The following is an 18,623-nucleotide window of genomic DNA, read 5'->3' as shown; positions in this document are numbered from 1 at the left end:
CACCTAAACGCAGGTGTGAAAGTAGCCTTACATGTTTGTACTGTACTGATCACTTTATTTTCTGTGAACGGTAATAATCTTTATTCATTGCTGGTAATAGGAGATTCTTACCATTATGCTGACTTGTCTGTAATGAAATGACACCTGAGGTGCTGTTGTTACTATGGTATCACAGTTGGCCTGGGATGTCATGTGACCACTCCTCTGAAGATGCTTGCTCTGATGCATGCTGGGATTTTTACTTTCACTTTGCAGCTGCTCCGCCCACACAGCCTCTAATCTACGGGAGCATACTATGCTGAACACATTAGAAAAATTATACATACACAGTATATCTATCATTATACTAATATCTCTTGGCATTAGTTATTATCTGGGACAATTTTTTATTTATTTTTTTGCGTATGGTGGCCAACCCCTTTAACTAATATTTAGTTGTATAACCACTGTTTCTGAGAACTGCTGTACATCTGTGTTGCATGGAGTCAACCGACTTCTGGCACCTGTGAACAGGTATTCCAGCCCAGGATGATTGGACTACATTCCCCAGTTCTTCTCTATTTCTTGGTTTTGCCTCAGAAACTGCATATTTGATCCGGGGATTGGGCTGGCCACTCCATAACGTCAATCTTGTTGGTCTGGAACCAAGATGTTGCACATTTACTGGTGTGTTTGGGGTCGTTGTCTTGTTGGAACACCCATTTCAAGGGCATTTCCTCTTCAGCATAAGGCAGCATGACCTCTTCAAGTATTGTGATGTATTCAAACTGATCCATGATCCCTGGTATGCGATAAATAGGCCCAACACTGTAGTATGAGAAACATCCCCATATCATGATGCTTGCGCCACCATGCTTCACTGTCTTCACAGTGTACTGTGGCTTGAATTCAGTGTTTGGGGGTCATGTGACAAACTGTCTCCGGCCACTAGAGCCGGGGCTTCTGACAGATAGCTTGGCTTCACATAGGTGTCTTCTAATTTTAACAGTACTCACAGATAACTTCTTCCTGGAGCTGATTGTTGGCTGAGTCCTTGCCATTTTGGCTATTCTTCTATCCATTTGAATGGTAGTTTTTCACTTTCTTCCACGTCTTTCAGGTTTTGGTTGCCATTTTAAAGCATTTGCGATCATTTTAGCTGAGCAGCCTATCATTTTCTGCACTTCTTTATATGTTTTCCCCTCTCCAATAAACTTTTTAACCGCTTGCCGTCACACTAACTCCGATAGGCGTCCGGACGGCAGCTCTCTCAGGTCTCAGCAACGTCTATTGGCGTCATCTCGTGAGACCCGAGATTTCCTGTGAACGCGCGCTCACAGGAGCGCGCGTTTACAGGATCGCATAGTAAACAAGTTGAACTACAGTCTGCCAGCAGCGATCATTGGCTGGCAGGCTGTAGATTTTTAAAATAACCAATGAAATGGGTATGTCAGACGCTATTTCTACCTGCTCCTCTGGTGGTCCCTTTTGCTTGGATCAACCACCAGAGGACACAGGCAGCTCTGTAAGTAGCACCAATCACCACACACACACATTACACCCCCCCTGTCACTTATTAACCCCTGATCACCCCATATAGACTCCCTGATCACCCCCCTGTCACCCCCCTGTCATTGATCACCCCCCTGTAAGGGTCCCTTATCACCGCCAGTTACTTAGCTACTTGTTAGGTAGTTAGCGCCTAGCCCACCCCACCACAGTCACTGAATAGTCGCTGATTAGCGTAATCACTGTCGCTAATCAGCACTAGTACTATATAGTATCTGTAAGTGATCAAGACTGATCGCAATCAGATCTATATCAGTACATTAGGGTCACCTTAGGCTCTACAAAAAACACAGTGTTCTCCCGATCAGGCCTGATCTTGTGCGCACACTTGCGTTCAGTCCGCCCCACCGCACTGCCAGAATTATTTTTTTCTGATCACTGCAAAAACACTGTAAAATCGCTGCGGCGCTATAAAGATCACTTTTGAGCTTTCTGGATCTTTATTAGCGATCGCATCTTTACTTCGCAAGCACTCCTTTTTACTAGGCAGGGGACGCCTCACCCGCTGAATCCAGTGGTTCAGAATTTGAACCTGTAGACAGCAGTGGCACTCTATCCGCTAGTGAAGATGACGAGGTTGAGGTCCCTGCTATGGTCAGGCGTACCCGACCCCATGTCAGTGTTCTGCATACCCCGCGTGATGAGCCTCATTTGCAGCAGAGTGGTGCTAGTGCTGATCTTTTTTATGGTGCGGCATACACCAGCTGCGCAGCACATCCTGGACCTTCTTCTAGCACTGCCGTACTTCCTGGTGAAGTGGCGAGCACCAGAAGGGCAGTTCAAGCTAGTAAGGTGGCACGTACAGTAACTCCCCCGTCGCAGCCACCACGTTCACAGGCCCGTAGAGCCCTTAGTCTCCCAGAGGTGCTGGCAAACCCAAATTGGCAATCCCCTGCTTCCGCCTCACCCTTATTTCACCCTTTCACCGCCCAGTCTGGAGTTTGCGTGGAGATAGCTCATTTAGGATCAGCCCTTGAGTTTTTTGAGCTGTTCTTCACCGCGGATCTCTATGACTTAGTTGTGGCAGAAACCAACCGCTACGCCACACAGTATATAACCGCCAATCCGGAAAGATTATATGCCCAGCCTTACCGGTGGCAACCAGTCACAGTTTCCGAATTTAAAATATTTTTGGGCTTTATCCTCAGCATGGGTCTAACTAAAAAAAATGTATTGCGGTCCTATTGGTCTAAAGACCCAATACATTACATGCCCATGTTCTCTGCTGCTATGTCCAGGGCACGTTTTGAGGTCATCATGCGCTTTATGCATTTCACTGACAATAAAACCTGTCATCCAAGAGGCCACCCTGCTTATGACCGGCTCCACAAAATTCGGCCCCTCATAGACCGTTTGTTATCCAGGTTTGCAGATGTGTATACCCCCAATCAAAACATCTGCATAGACGAGTCCCTTGTACATTTTACCAGGCGCCTTGGCATCAAACAGTACATCCCCAGCAAGTGCGCCCGGTATGGGGTCAAACTGTATAAGCTCTGTGAAAGGGCCACAGGCTATACATATCGTTTTAGGGTCTATGAGGGAAAAGACTCAAAACTGGAGCCGGTCGGATGTCCTGACTACCTGGGGAGCAGTGGCAAGATTGTCTGGGACTTGGCGTCACCCTTACTCCACAAGGGGTACCACTTATACGTGGACAATTTTTACACAAGCGTGGCCCTCTTTCGGCACTTACATATAGTCGGAATTCAATGCTGTGGCACCGCGCGACCTAGTCGCCGGGGCTTCCCCCAACGGCTCGTTAATACCCAACTTGAACGGGGGGAGAGGGCTGCCTTGTGTGACCAAGAACTGCTCGCGGTGAAGTGGAGGGACAAGAGGGACGTTTACCTTCTGTCCACCATTCACGTAGACACGACAGTACAAATTGAAAGGGCAACTGGAGTCATTGAGAAACCCCTCTCTGTCCACGACTAGAACCTTCACATGGGAGGGGTGGACTTCAATGACCAGATGTTGGCTCCCTATTTAGTGTCCCGCCCCACCAGACACTGAAATAAGAAGGTGTCTGTTTATTTAATTCAATTGGCTCTGTATAATAGTTTTGTTCTCTACAGTAAGGCTGGGAGAACGGGATCCTTCCTAAAATTCCAGGAAGAGATCATTTCGGAACTCCTGTATCCAGGAGGGACCGTGCCCCAAGTCCCTGATGTAGTTAGCCGGCTACATGGCAGACACTTCCAGAGTGTCTATCCTGGAACCCCAACTCAGCGTTCCCCAAAAAAAAGATGTTGTGTCCGTAGCAGGGCTGGAATAAGGCATGACACCACCTTTTTTTGTCCTGACTGTCCTGACCAGCCTGCCATATGCATAGGGGAGTGTTTCAGCAAGTACCACACACAGGTACACTCTTAGTGTAGGGATCGCATGACACAGGACAAGCACACAGGGGTCTTAGGGCCCTTTCACACAGAGCTGCTACAAACCTCTCCTTTCACCTGGGACAAAGTGTATAATGTACTTCGCCACATCTCTGGGCGATTTGCGCTTTGCACATTGTCCCATGGGGAAGGAGAGGTTTGTCCTCTAAAGGTAAAAAAAAAAAAAATCACAGGTAAGCAAAAAAGTTAATGTTCTGTTTCAAATGTTATATAAAGTTCATAAAAGTTGATGTTAATAAATTTATTGCGTTGCTGCCTGTTTTTTTTTTTTTTTTTTACCTTCTCTAGGTGGACCAAGCGATCAACCAGCTGCAGCACTGATGTGCATTCTGACAGAAGCATTGCGCTGCTGTCAGATTACACAAAGTCGGTGTATGCGGCGCTGCAAGACGAGATTTCTACTGTGCAGTAAAAAAGATACGTTTGCCGAGGCATATGAGCTGAGGGGCGGTGTTCATATGCTTTGGCAAACATTTTTTATAAAAAATAAAAAATTCTGGCAATGATTTATTCATCCACATCGATTATTGTGAATCGAGAAATCGGGTTTGCCAGGGCATACGAGCTGAAGTGGGTTTGAATGTTGGGCGGAGCTCCTATGTCCTGGCAGACGCCTTTCCCCTCTTTTTTTTTTGCACATTTTTTGGCAGAGATTTTTTCATCCACATTGATTGATGCGAATGAAAAAATCTGTGCCGTTCATTTTTTCTTTCAGGCCAGATGCTGAATGAAAAAAAATATCTCATTTACCCGTATGCTCAATATAAGAAGAATAGCAGAAACTCCTAATGCTGGCCATACATGTAATGATTGTGGAGACCCTCAAATGCCAGGGCAGTACAAACACCCCACAAATGACCCCATTTTGGAAAGAAGACACCCCAAGGTATTCGCTGAGGGGCTTATTGAACTTTTTGTCACAAGTTAGCGGAAAGGGAGACTTTGTGAGAAAAAAAATATATATATATTTCCGCTAACTTGTGCCAAAAAAAAATATATTCTATGAACTCGCCATGCCCCTCACGGAATAACTTGGGGTGTCTTCTTTCCAAAATTAGGTCACTTGTGGGGTAGTTATACTGCCCTGGCATTTTAGGGGCCCTAAAGCGTGAGAAGAAGTCTGGAATCCAAATATCTAAAAATGCCCTCCTAAAAGGTACTCATTGGAATTTGGCCCCTTTGCGACCCTAGGCTGCAAAAAAGTGTCACATGTGGTATCGCCGTACTCAGGAGAAGTAGGGCAATGTGTTTTGGGGTGTCTTTTCACACATACCCATTCTGTGTGTGAGAAATATCTCTTTAAATGACAACTTTTAAAAAAAAAATTATACAAAGTTGTCAATTTACATAGATATTTCTCTCACCCAGCATGGGTATATGTAAAAATACACCCCAAAATACATTGCCCTACTTCTTCTGAAGTACCACATGTGTGACACTTTTTTGCAGCCTAGGTGCACAAAGGGGCCCAAATTCCAATGAGTACCTTTAGGATTTCATAGGGCATTTTTTTACACATTTAAATTCCAAACTACTTCTCACGCTTTAGGGCCCCTAAAATGCCAGGGCAGTATAAATACCCCACAAGTGACCCCATTTTGGAAAGAAGACACCCCAAGGTATTCCGTGCGGGGCATGGCGAGTTAATGTATAATTTTATTTTTTGCCACAAGTTAGTGGAATATGAGACTTTGTAAGAAAAAAAATATATCATTTTCCGCTAACTTGTGCAAAAAAAAAAAATCTTCTATGAACTCATCATGACCCTCACAGAATACCTTGGGGTGTCTTCTTTCCAAAATGGGGTCACTTGTGGGGTATTTATACTGCCCTGGCATTTTAGGGGCCCTAAAGCGTGAGAAGTAGTTTGGAATCCAAATGCGTAAAAAATGCCCTGTGAAATCCTAAAGGTACTCATTGGAATTTGGGCCCCTTTGTGCACCTAGGCTGCAAAAAAGTGTCACACATGTGGTATCGCCGTACTCAGAAGAAGTAGGGCAATATGTTTTGGGGTATATTTTTACATATACCCATACTGTATGTGAGAAATATCTCTGTAAATGGCAACTTTTTCCATTTTTTTATACAAAGTTGTCAATTTACAGAGATATTTCTCTCACCCACCATGGGTATATGTAAAAATACACCCCAAAACACATTGCCCTACTTCTCCTGAGTACGGCGATACCACATGTGTGACACTTTTTTTGCAGCCTAGGTGCGTAAAGGGGCCGAAAGTCCAAAGAGTACCTTTAGGCTTTACGGGGTTGCTCACAATTTAGCCCCGCCCAAAATTCCAGAACAGTAAACACACCCCACAAATGACCCCATTTCGGAAAGTAGACACCCCAAGGTATTCACTGAGGGGCATAGTGAGTCCGTGGGAGATTTTTATTTTTTTTGCCAGAAATTAGCAGAAATGGAAACTTTATTATTATTTATTTTTCCTCAGAAAGTGTCATTTTCCGCTGACTTGTGAAAAAAAATTAAATCATACATAAACTCACCATGCCCCTCCGCGAATACTTTGGGGTGTCTTCTTTCTAAAATGGGGTCATTTGGGGGGTATTTATACTATCCTGGATTTCTAGCACCTCAAGAAACATGACAGGTGCTCAGAAAGTCAGAGCTGCTTCAAAATGTGGAAATTCACATTTTTGTACCATAGTTTGTAAACGCTATAACTTTTGCGCAAACCAATAAATATACACTTATTGGATTTTTTTTTTTTTTTTTTATCAAAGACATGTAGCACAATAAATTCTGACACAAACTTGTATAGAAATGTAATTATATTTGAACAATTTAACCAGAGAAAGTTAAAAATACACTTTTTTTGAAAAAATTGCGATCTATTTTGATTAATATCAGAAAAACGAAAAATCTCAGCAGCAATCAAATACCACCAAAATAAAGCTGTATTTGTGAGAAGAAAGGAGGTAAAATTAATTTGGGTGCCAAGTTGCATGACCGAGCAATAAACCGTTAAAGTTGTGAAGTGCCGATTTGTAAAAAAGGGCCTGGTCACTTAAGTGGTTAATCACTTAAGTGGTTAATGTGGTCCTTAAGTGGTTAATCAAGGTAGACTGTTCTTCTGAACAATGTCTGGAACGACCCATTATTTGCCATGTAGAAATTTCTACCAAAAACAGTGATTGATCAGGTTAGTGATGTCCGTCTGCGGTACATACGGTACATACATACAGCACTATGTATGTAGCATGTACAGTATGTAAGGACAGCAGACTATATCACTATCTAACCTACACTGACTATCTCCCACTAACTATCTGTATTGTATTATATATATATATATATATATATATATATATATATATAAACTAACTATCTAATGTAATGACACAGGAAAGCAGAGAGCACAGCAATAACACTTCTGTCTCTCTCAGATCTGCAAAATGCATACAAGGGCTGCTGGGGAGGTTCTTATATAGTAATGGGTAGGCAACTTTCCTATTGGTTGCTAGGGATGTTGCTAAGCTCAGGCAAAAACATTGCAGCCTTCTCATTGGCCCAAAAGCAAGAAGGGAGGTTACTGATGAAAATAAAAATCTAGAATATTCGAAATTACGAATATATATCACTATATTCTAAATATTCGCAAATTCTCGAAGTGCCGATATTCGCGATTATTATTCGTGATTCGAATATTCGCGCCCAACACTATTTATGAGGCTTATTTCTTTTGAGTTTTCTACATTTCATCTAAAGGTCGTCTTTCATATTTAGTAACAGGAAGCTATTATTATTGTCTGCCATATTATTGTCTGCAGTCCGGTCAATAAGGGAGATTGCACAATAAATAGAGTGCGCCATATTTTGCAGCTTTATAAAATGTCTCTGCTAGATCCCACTACATTTGCCATTTTCCATCTTTTTCCTGTCATACCCCATTAAGTTTTACCCATTTTTTCACGTTACACCCACAAATTAAAATGTACTGTATTTAATTGAGATGTTATATGATAGACCAACACAAAGTAGCAAGTATGTGTAAAGTGAAAAGAAAATAATACATGGTTTTCAAAAAAAATTATAAATAAAAATTTGGAAACTGTGGTGAGCATTTGTATTCAGCTTCTCTGAGTTAATACTTTGTAGGACCACCTTTTACTGCAATTACAGCTACAAGACTATTGGGGTATGTCTCTATCAGCTTTGCACAACTAGAGGCTGAAAATTTTGCCCATTCATCTTTGCTAAATAGCTCAAGCTCAGTCTGATTTGATGGAGGGTGTCTGTGAACAGCAATTTTCAAGTCTTGCCACAGATTCTCAATGGGATTTAGGTCTGGACTTTGACTGAGCCATTCTAACACATGAATATGCTTTGATCTAAACCATTCCATTGTAGCTCTGGCTGAATGTTTAGGTTCATGCTGGGAGGTTGAACCTCTGCCCCAGTTTCAAGTCTTTTGCAGCCTCTACCAGGTTTCCCTCCAGAATTGCCCTGTATTTAGCTCCATACATCTTCCTATAACCTCTGACCCGCTTCCTTCTTCCTCCCCGCTTCCTCCCTGCTGAAGAAAAGCATCCCCACAGCATGCTGCCACCAACATGTTTCACGGTGGTGAGGAGGATGAGTCAATGACATCACTCAACGCTCATTACTTTTTTGTTCTACCATGGAGGATGCACTGATTTATTCTGTTTAACATATATGAGGAGGTGTGGCAACCTGCATGTTGAGCCATCCTCCTCACAGCTTTTTGTAATTAGGTGATGTGTATAGCTGACCATGCGCCAGTCAGTGTTTTTATGGGTTCTGCTCTCCTTGAAAGTAAAGGCCCACAAACAGCATCGAAATAGATTTCGAGTTAGGTACCCATGTGCATCTGCGCTTTTTGTTCTATCATGCAGGAAGAACTGAACTGAAGATATCCTAACTGAAATCAGTGGAGTCAGTCTTTAATTATTTTATCAATCAATAAAAATATCAAAGCAGTGCCAAATAGAAATGTACAGTCAATGATATTTAACAGCTAGCTAGACTGTTACCAAATTAATATTCAGTCTCTTTCTCATAGACGCCTTTTTAGCCCAATCACTTGGTCAGAGGTTGCCTTTCACAACAGTTTAACTCAATATCATAAAAATTGTTACAGATTTCACCTTTAGCAGAGGCATCAGTCTTCAGACAACGTAGATGGAAAATACAGGAGTAACTGACACATTAAAATAATTGAGAACATAGATACTAGAGGAACTACACTTTATGGCAGCAGTGGTGTGCCACTTGGACTGCAGCCAGTCATTGGCTGCAGCTGCACATGTCACCCCCGTCCGGAAGTTTACATGAGGGGACCGAAGCACAGCAAAGATGGCAGTGGACCTATGGAGCCCAAAGAAAGAGTTGGAGAGCAGGAAGTATGGGTACCTTGACAAGTTTGCTGGATTGGGGGTATTTAAAGAAAAACTGTAGTTGGATAAACCTTTTTTAACAAACACTAATAGTGAACACATAGCCGTCTGCTGCCTGCATAGGGTTATTCCACACTTCTGTTCGTAATTCCGGCGCAGAACAGCCCTTCCGGAGCTCTCTGGATCCAGAATTGCAGGATGTTACCAGAATACCCACCTGCTCCTTTGGCTATTGACTATAGATTCAACCACTACCTTGCGGTTTTTGTTCGGCTGAATCCTGGCATGTTTCCTGGGGAGCGGGCGGATCATAGCCGATTCTCTGATGGACCCCAGCTGGCATTGTGGTAACATCCGGCAATACCGGACCCAGACAGCTATGAACAGAAGTGTGAAACTAGCATTACCATAGTTCCTCCAGCATAAACTGCTGCTGTTGCTCTACTCCAAGAAAAATAAAATAAGATACATAAACATCTAATTCACAAATTTTACTAATTATTTGCATAAGGGTCCATTCACACATCCGTAGAACGGATCCGGACCCATTCATTCCTTATGGGGCCGGAAGAGATGCGGACAGCACACAGTTTGCTGTCCACATCCGCATTTCTGTAGCGCGGCCCTGTTTCTTCCGGTCCACGGCTCCCGAAAAAAATAGAACATGTTCTATAGGCCAGTGTTTCCCAACCAGTGTGCCTCCAGCTGTTGCAAAACTACAACTCCCAGCATGCCAGGACAGCCTTTTGCTGTGCGGGCATGCTGGGAGTTGTAGTTTTGCAACAGCTGGAGGCACACTGGTTGGGAAACACTGCTATAGGCGTTCTGGCCAGGTGTATTGCGGATCCGCAATACATTACGGACGTGTGAATGGACCCTAAATTTGTAACTTACAAATGATGTTTTCATGGGTCTGTTCTTCTTCCCTAATAAAGAAACATATAATTAGCATAATGTAAGAATTGACTACATAAATTATATTTAAAGATGTTTGTATATGTATAGCTGAAAAGTAGAGATTAGTGTTGAGCGAATCGAAGTATCTAAAGTGGACTTCGGTCTGAATTTCAGGCAAAAGTTGATTCGCCGCAAAGCCAAATTTATTTTTGCTTTGGGGTAATAAATACTCACCTCATCCATTTGCGCATGAAGAGGCCGCCACGGCCATCTTGATTGAAGATTTTGCACGTGGTGGCCTCTTCATGCTCAAATGGATAAGGTGAGTTTTTTTTAAAACTAATTAACCCCTAAAAGCCCTCATCTCAGATGCCGCGATCAGTGATGAACGCGGCATCTGAGGGGTTCAAAGGGGGTTCATCTGAGGGGTTCCACGTCATTGCACCCGCTACTTACAAAGTATTTTGTAAAGTAATTCATCACGAAGCTAATTTCTTTGTAAAACTTGCAAAGCAGACAAATTTAATTTTTGGAAACTTCGATCATCTCTAGCAGTGATATTGAGGAGCACTTGTCAGATATCATGGCATGTCTGTGCTGATTAATATGTCTATTCCCCTCAATAATATTTGGACACTCACAAAATGTACTCTCCTTTTTTGTTTGCTTGGCAAAAAATGAATAAAAATAAAAAAGTGAATACACATATACTACCTGCCTAATATTGTGTATACTGTTGAGGCATGGACTTCAGAAGATCTCTGAATGTGTCCTGCTGTATTCGGTAATAGGTAATAAGTAAGGGGTTGTCCCACAAAAAATATTCTTCCGGTTTCAAACCAACACCTGGATCTGACTACTTCTGTAATTGCATGTAATTAAAAATGTAGCATAGCCACTGAGTTATTCAATAAAATGTATCTGTACAGCGGCACCTGCTGTTTGTTCTTTTCTTATATCTGTGTCCTGCTCACTGAGATGGCCGCACATGCTTAGTTTCATCCTTCAACTGCCTCCTGAGCTGTGATAGGGAGAGCTGAGACACGCCCCCTGAGATGCAGCAGAAAAGACACTTCCATTGAGCTTTTTTAGCTTGATATAAATCTAGCAGAGCAATGAATGGGGAGCAATCTCTGGATCCATGTGAGGTACAGTGCTGGTTCCTGCTTTGTTAGGAGAAGATTATCATATACTATATGATGTCTGATTTAAATTTTTTACTTTAGTCATAGGATAACCCCTTTAAGTCCTGTTACATGTGACGTATGAGTTTTATAAATTGGGTACTTATCAATGGGCATCCATGATCCTGTCAGTGGTTCAACTATTGTCCCACTTTAAGCCACCTTTGATAAGTGCTCTAGCCACTGGATGAAAGGAATACCCCATAAGACCTGTTGTTTTGGTCTCAAGTCAATCAGTTTTTTAGGCATTCCCATTTTTTTTCTGCTTACAACACATCAAGTTAACCAGTTCAAATCAGGGCCATTTTCCCCCCTTGCTCATTTTACTTTTTTTTTTTTTTTTTTAGCACATGTAACCATGTTTTTTGGTCATGAAAATCATTTTTGTGACTTTTTCGGTTATACACAGGGCTTTATTTATTTTTTAGCATCTTATTTATTTATGTATTTGTTTATTTTTTATAAAAAGGAAAAATAAAAAAAAAAGGAGGAAACAGTATGATTTTCAAATTTTTTGGGTTAACAGCACAAGGTGAAACTAAAATATATATTTTTTATGTCCCCTTTCCTTAACGGTGGCTTTAATTTTTGGGACATATAGTTTGCATAGTTAATACGGTTGAAAAAAGACATAAGTCCATCAAGTTCAAACAATAGGTGGGAACACGAATACCAGTAGGAAGTGAGACTCAGATTTCTACACATTTTCATAAGCATTAATATCATTTACTTTTAAGAATGAATCTAAACCCTTTTTAAAACTGTCCACTGTTCCTGCTGTGACCACGTCCTGAGGACGTCTATTCCTCAGCTTCATAGTTCTTACAGTAAAGTAGTTTTGAAGCTTCTGGAGACTGAACTTTTTCTTCTCCAGTCGGAGGCAGTGCCCCTGGTCTTTTGAGGGCATTTGACATTGAACAGTATTTCACCATATGTTTTGTATGGCCCATTTATATATTTGTGTAGGTTGATCATGTTCCCCCTTAGATGTCTCTTCTCAAGACTAAATAAATGTAATTCTTTTAATCTTTCTTGATAACTAAGACCCTCCATGCACCTTATCAGTTTCAAATTGAGGCCATACCATGCATATAAAATGCTAAAATAATTGAAGAACTCACGCTTCATTGGTAAGCAAAATCTGCATAAGAGGAAGATCAGCAGAACCACCACTAATGTACTGAGCAGGCCGCCAACGCAGTAATAAATCCATGTAAGTGACACATCTATAAATTAAACATAAATTAGAGTAAGGAGAAAATTAACCCCTTGGCATCATAAGCATTTGCGTTCCAAGAGCTATAACTTTTTAAGTTGCAGGCCCCTTTCACACGGGCGAGAATTCCATGCGGAGGCGAGAATTCCGTGCGGGTGCAATGCGTGAGGTGAACGCATTGCACTCGCACTGAATCCGGACCCATCTCGTATCTTCACAGCATAGACAATTGCCTTCAGATGACCCCAAAGATAAAAGTCTAAGGGGGTCAGATCGGGAGACCTTGGGGGCCATTCAACTGGCCCACGACCACCAATCCACTTTCCAGGAAACTGTTAATCTAGGAATGCTCTGACCTGACACCCATAATGTGGTGGTGCACCATCTTGCTGGAAAAACTCAGGGAACGTGCCAGCTTCAGTGCATAAAGAGTGAAACACATCATCATGTAGCAATTTCGCATATCCAGTGACCCCCTTAGACTTTTATCTTTGGGGTCATCTGAAGGCAATTGTCTATGCTGTGAAGATACGAGATGTGCAGCACCTGAAACTACGGATACTGTAAGCCTGTGCTAGCATTTCTCCTGCGGTGTTGCTATCAGTGTGTGAAGAGTGGAAGAAGAGGGTTGCAATGACAATCCAACACAATGGGCAGCACATTGAACACATTTTATAAGTGGTCAGAAACTTGTAAATAACTCATGAAAGAATAAAGTTACGTTAAAACCAAGCACACCATTGTTTTTCTTGTGAAATTCCCAATAAGTTTGATGTGTCACATGACCCTCTTCCTATTGAAAAAACAAAAGTTGGATTCAAAATGGCCGACTTCAAAATGGCCGCCATGGTCACCACCCATCTTGAAAAGTTTCCCCCCTCACATATACTAATGTGCCACAAACAGGAAGTTAACATCACCAACCATTCCCATTTTATTAAGGTGTATCCATATAAATGGCCCATCCTGTATAACTTTAGTGATACAATTAGTGTGCCTCAGTATTAAATCCTTAAGGGCTCATTCACATGACCGTGGTTTGGTTCCGCATCCGAGTCGTATTTTTTGCGGCTCGGGTGCGGACCTATTCACTTCAATTCACTCCGTGTGCTGTCCACATCCGTTGCTCCATTCCGTGGCTCTGTTTTGTGGACAAGAATAGGCAAATCTATAAAGGCCGTCCGTTCCATTCTGCAAATTTGCGGAAGGCACTCGGGCAGCATCCGTGTTTTGCAGATCCGCAATTTGCGGACCGCAAAACACGGCACGGTAGTGTGAACAAACCCTTAGTACCGGGCCCATTTTTTATAGCCATAACTTTTTTTACATTTTCTGTTCATATAGATATATGAGGGCTAATTTTTTGCTAGAAAAGTTTTATTTTTTTAAGGGCACCATTTAATTTACCAAGTGAGTTTTCGGCAAACAGGAAAAAAAAATTCTTTGTGGGGTTAAATTAAAATAAAACCACAATTCCTCCAAGGTTTTTGAGATTTTGACATCACGGAGTCCACTGTGCACTAAAAATGACATGACATTCTTATTCTGTGGCTCAATACGAGTAGAGCGATACCAGACTTGTATAGCTTATTTTTTGTTTTACTACTTTTAAAATTTTTTAATCCTTTGAAAAAAATAAAAATAAAAATTGTATTGACATTTTCTGACAGCCTTAACTTTTTTATATTTCCATCCACAGAGCTGTATGAGGGCTTGTCTGTGAAGGTTCTCATTTATCCATGTCATGGTATATCTGTAAAGAATAAATCAAGGCAACTGGACTTACTGTAGATTTCTTGAAAACGTTTCACTCGTTCTTCTAACGAGAATTGCGAAAGCTCGTTGGAAAAACGAGTGAAACATTTTCAAGAAGTCTACAGTAAGTCTAGTTGCCTTGATTTATTCTTTACAGATATGTATGAGGGCTTGTTTTTTGCGGGACAAACTTTTTATTGGTACCATTTTTGTGGTATGTGCAACTTTTTGATTACTGTTATTCAGTTTTTTCTCGGGGGAAAGGTGACAAAAAAATGTCGAATTGTGTGTTTTCAATTTTTTTTCCATTATGGCACTCAGCGCACCAGCAACTTGGCCACTGATGACAATGCCACCTCTGGGTTGTAATGCTGCGATTTCTGAGCCATTGTTGATCTCAGCCTCCTCATCCTCCACCCTATAATCACTCTGCGCTCTAGGCACAGCTCACAGTGGTCCTCCAGCATATCACCTATGAAAAGCTAGGCGTTGTCACGCGTTTCTGCACATAATCAGCCTTGACAAACAAAGCCACACTGGGGAGAAACTGAATAGCGTCTTAAATAAAATTGAACACTGGCTGTCTCCTCACCAACTGGAGATAGGAACCATGGTTACTGATAACGGAAAAACATTTTGTCTGCGCCCCATTAGAGAGGGCTGACCCATGGTGTACGTTTTCGATCTGGTTGTCACCTGGTTCCTCAAGTCTTTCACTGAACTGCAAGATCTGTTAAAAATGTCCAGGAAACTGTGCATGCACTTCAGCCACACTTACTGTACAAAACACTGTATAATGTGATGGAAAAATGAATGAAGCCCGCAAAGGAGGCGATATGGATAATAACATTAGTAAGTGCCTTGTATTAACTTTCTCTACATGATAAGTGTCATTCTTTTACTTGAGACAACCCCTTTAAGACCCCACAGAGGCAGAGCTTAGTAAGTAATTTACAATGGCAGACCTGGGAGCCTTTAAGAGGCCCCAGCCTGCCATAGCAACCAATCGTCACCCTGCCTAATGGCACAGATTATGTATGTGTTATTCACTGCAGCATCTGAGGATAGGGATCAGAGTTATCTTTAATCCCAGTCACTGTGGAAGGGTTTCAGCTTCTTTGCTTATGAGTAGAGTTGAGCGAACCCGAACTTTAGGTTTTTTGGCACCCGGACCCGAACCCGAACATTTCCGTAAAAGTTCGGGTTCGGTGTTCGGCGCTTTCTTGCCGCTTTTTTGAAATGCTGCACAGCAGCCAATCAACAAGCGTCATACTACTTGCCCCAAAAGGCCATCACAGCCATGCCTACTATTGGCATGGCTGTGATTGGCCAACTGCAGCATGTGACCCAGCCTCTATTTAAGCTGGAGTCACGTAGCGCCGCCCGTCACTCTGCTCCGATTAGTGTAGGGAGAGGCTGCAGCTGCTGTCAGGGAGAGATCAGGGAGAAATATTATCAAGAACTGCCTTTTTACTCAGCGATCAACAGCAAATGTGTTTTGTGGGTGCAGTGCACAATTTTTTTAAGCCTGCACTGAGCCAACTACTGCTGCAAACAAACTTTTTTTTACTTCAGTTTGTCAATATCAATACATAATCGGCAGCCATTTTATGCAACGATAGTGCACCAGCATAGGATATCTGCATGTCTGCTAGTCCAGAAATACAGTGTTTTGCTTACTGTGCTTAAAAAAAACTTTTTTTCATATATTGATATCTGTGATTACACTTGCATAGGTGACTGTCACATTTAGGCCACAAATAAGGCTTTTAGTATACTGTGGTGAAAAATCCCTCTGATATACTGCACATCTGGGATTACAAGTGCATAAGGGACTGTCACATTTAGGCGACAAATACTGCTATTAGGTTACTGTTTGTGAGACAGTGACAGGTCTCACGCAGGTTGGAGGCAAGGAAGGGGTGGATAGTGCGGGCCACACCCCTGTTCCACCACAGGTGAGACAAGCTGGATGTAATCAGGCTGGCAGAAAGCACCTCCCAGGGTGTCAGAAGGGGGGAACTGTGTTACCTGTAGACAGAGGCCTGGAGGCTCTGTCTGTGTGGTCTCAGCTGGGCAAGGCTGAGGGACCACGAGGCTGGGAGATAGCCTGGAGTTGGGGGACACAGCGACGCCTGGGAGGGCCGCAGGGCCATAGTGAGGCAGACTACTGAGCCCCAATCCCCCACAAGAAAGAGTGAACTAGAGACAGTGGGCATACTGTGCTCTGTACAGCCAGGAGGCTGTGAGACATTGGCTGACAAAGCCGCACGAGTTCACAGGGTGTGAACTGTGACCTAGGTGAGTCAGGAAACTCTGTGTTAGTTAGAGCCTAGCCACGCAAGTGTTTATTATTTTATGTGGATGTCACATGTGTTAGGTGAAGCTGCAACTTCATGATGACCTGTATTGGTTGGAGTGTGTAAAATAAATACACTGTTTGGACCTGAAACCTGGTGTCCTAAAGTCGTATCTGTAGAAATGACCCCCGGAGAAGAGCTAACCCCCCACATGTTGTTAAAAAAAACTTTTTTTTTCATATACTGCACATCTAGGATTACACGTGCATAAGTGACTGTCACATTTAGGCCACAAATACGGCAATTAGGTTACTGTTAAAAAAAAGCTTTTTTACATATACTGCACATCTGTGATTACACGTGCATAGGTGACTATCACATTTAGGCCACAAATACGGCTATTAGGTTACTGTTGTTAAAAAAACAACTTTTTTTCAAATATTGCACATGTGTAATTACACTTGCATAGGTGACTGTCACATTTAGGCCACAAATAAGGCTTTTAGGATACTGTGGTGAAAAAAACCCTTTTTTTCATATACTGCACATCTGTGATTACACGTGCATAAGTGACTGTCACATTTAGGCAACAAATACGGCTATTAGGTTACTGTTGTTAAAAAAACAACTTTTTTTCATATACTGCACATCTGTGATTACACGTGCATAGGTGACTGTCACATTTAGGCCACAAATGAGGCTTTTAGGATACAGTGGTGAAAAAAAACCTTTTTTTCATATACTGCACATCTGTGATTACACGTGCATAAGTGACTGTCACATTTAGGCCACAAATACGGCTATTAGGATACTGTGGTGAAAAATCCCTCTGATATACTGCACATCTGGGATTACATGTGCATAGGTGACTGTCACATTTAGGCCACAAATACGGCTATTAGGTTACTGTTGTTAAAAAAAAACATTTTTTTTCATATACTGCACATCTGTGATTACACGTGCATAGGTGACTGTCACATTTAGGCCACAAATACGGCTATTAGGTTACTGTTGTTAAAAAAACATTTTTTTCATATACTGCACATCTGTGATTACACGTGCATAGGTGACTGTCACATTAAGGCCACAAATACGGCTATTAGGTTACTGTTGTTAAAAAAAAACTTTTTTTCATATACTGCACGTCTGTGATTACACGTGCATAGGTGACTGTCACATTTAGGCCACAAATACGGCTATTAGGTTACTGTTGTTAAAAAAAAACTTTTTTTCATATACTGCACGTCTGTGATTACACGTGCATAGGTGACTGTCACATTTAGGCCACAAATACGGCTATTAGGTTACTGTTGTTAAAAAAACACCTTTTTTTCATATACTGCACATCTGTAATTACACGTGCATAGGTGACTGTCACATTTAGGCCACAAATAAGGCTTTTAGGATACAGTGGTGAAAAAAAACCTTTTTTTCATATACTGCACATCTGTGATTACACGTGCATAGGTGACTGTCACATTTAGGCCACAAATAAGGCTTTTAGGATACTGTGGTAAAAAAAACCTCTGATATAGTGCACACATGTGATTACACGTGCATAGGTGACTGTACATTTTGGCCACAAATACGGCAATTAGGTTACTGCTGTTAAAAAACAACTTTTTTACATATACAGTACTGCACATCTGTGATTACACGTGCATAGGTGACTATCTCATTTAGGCCACAAATACGGCTATTAGGTTACTGTTGTTAAAAAAAAAAATCATTTTTTTCATATACTGCACATCTGTGATTACACTTGCATAGGTGACTGTCACAATTAGGCCACAAATACGGCTATTAGGATACTGTGGTGAAAAAAAAACTTTTTTTCATATACTGCACATCTGTGATTACACGTGCATAAGTGACTGTCACATTTAGGCCACAAATACGGCTATTAGGATACTGTGGTGAAAAATCCCTCTGATATACTGCAC

At 41.8% G+C, this 18,623-nt stretch overlaps 1 protein-coding gene across 1 annotated transcript in view; it reads right to left on the bottom strand.

Annotated features, from left to right (window-relative positions):
- LOC120990832 overlaps nt 1-18,623 on the bottom strand; it is a 144,179-nt gene that overhangs the window by 5,525 nt on the left and 120,031 nt on the right. The window contains exons 10-11 of the mRNA XM_040419734.1: nt 12,531-12,635; nt 10,223-10,254 (exon numbers count right to left, since the gene is read on the bottom strand). Coding sequence (XP_040275668.1) covers nt 10,223-10,254; nt 12,531-12,635 — 137 coding nt within the window. The remainder of the gene's footprint in view (nt 1-10,222; nt 10,255-12,530; nt 12,636-18,623) is intronic.

Source organism: Bufo bufo, chromosome 2 (genome assembly GCF_905171765.1).
Source record: "Bufo bufo chromosome 2, aBufBuf1.1, whole genome shotgun sequence".
Taxonomy (NCBI): domain Eukaryota; kingdom Metazoa; phylum Chordata; class Amphibia; order Anura; family Bufonidae; genus Bufo; species Bufo bufo.
The sequence above is the reverse complement of the archived record's forward strand: the minus strand, read 5'-3'. Positions and strand labels throughout refer to the sequence as shown.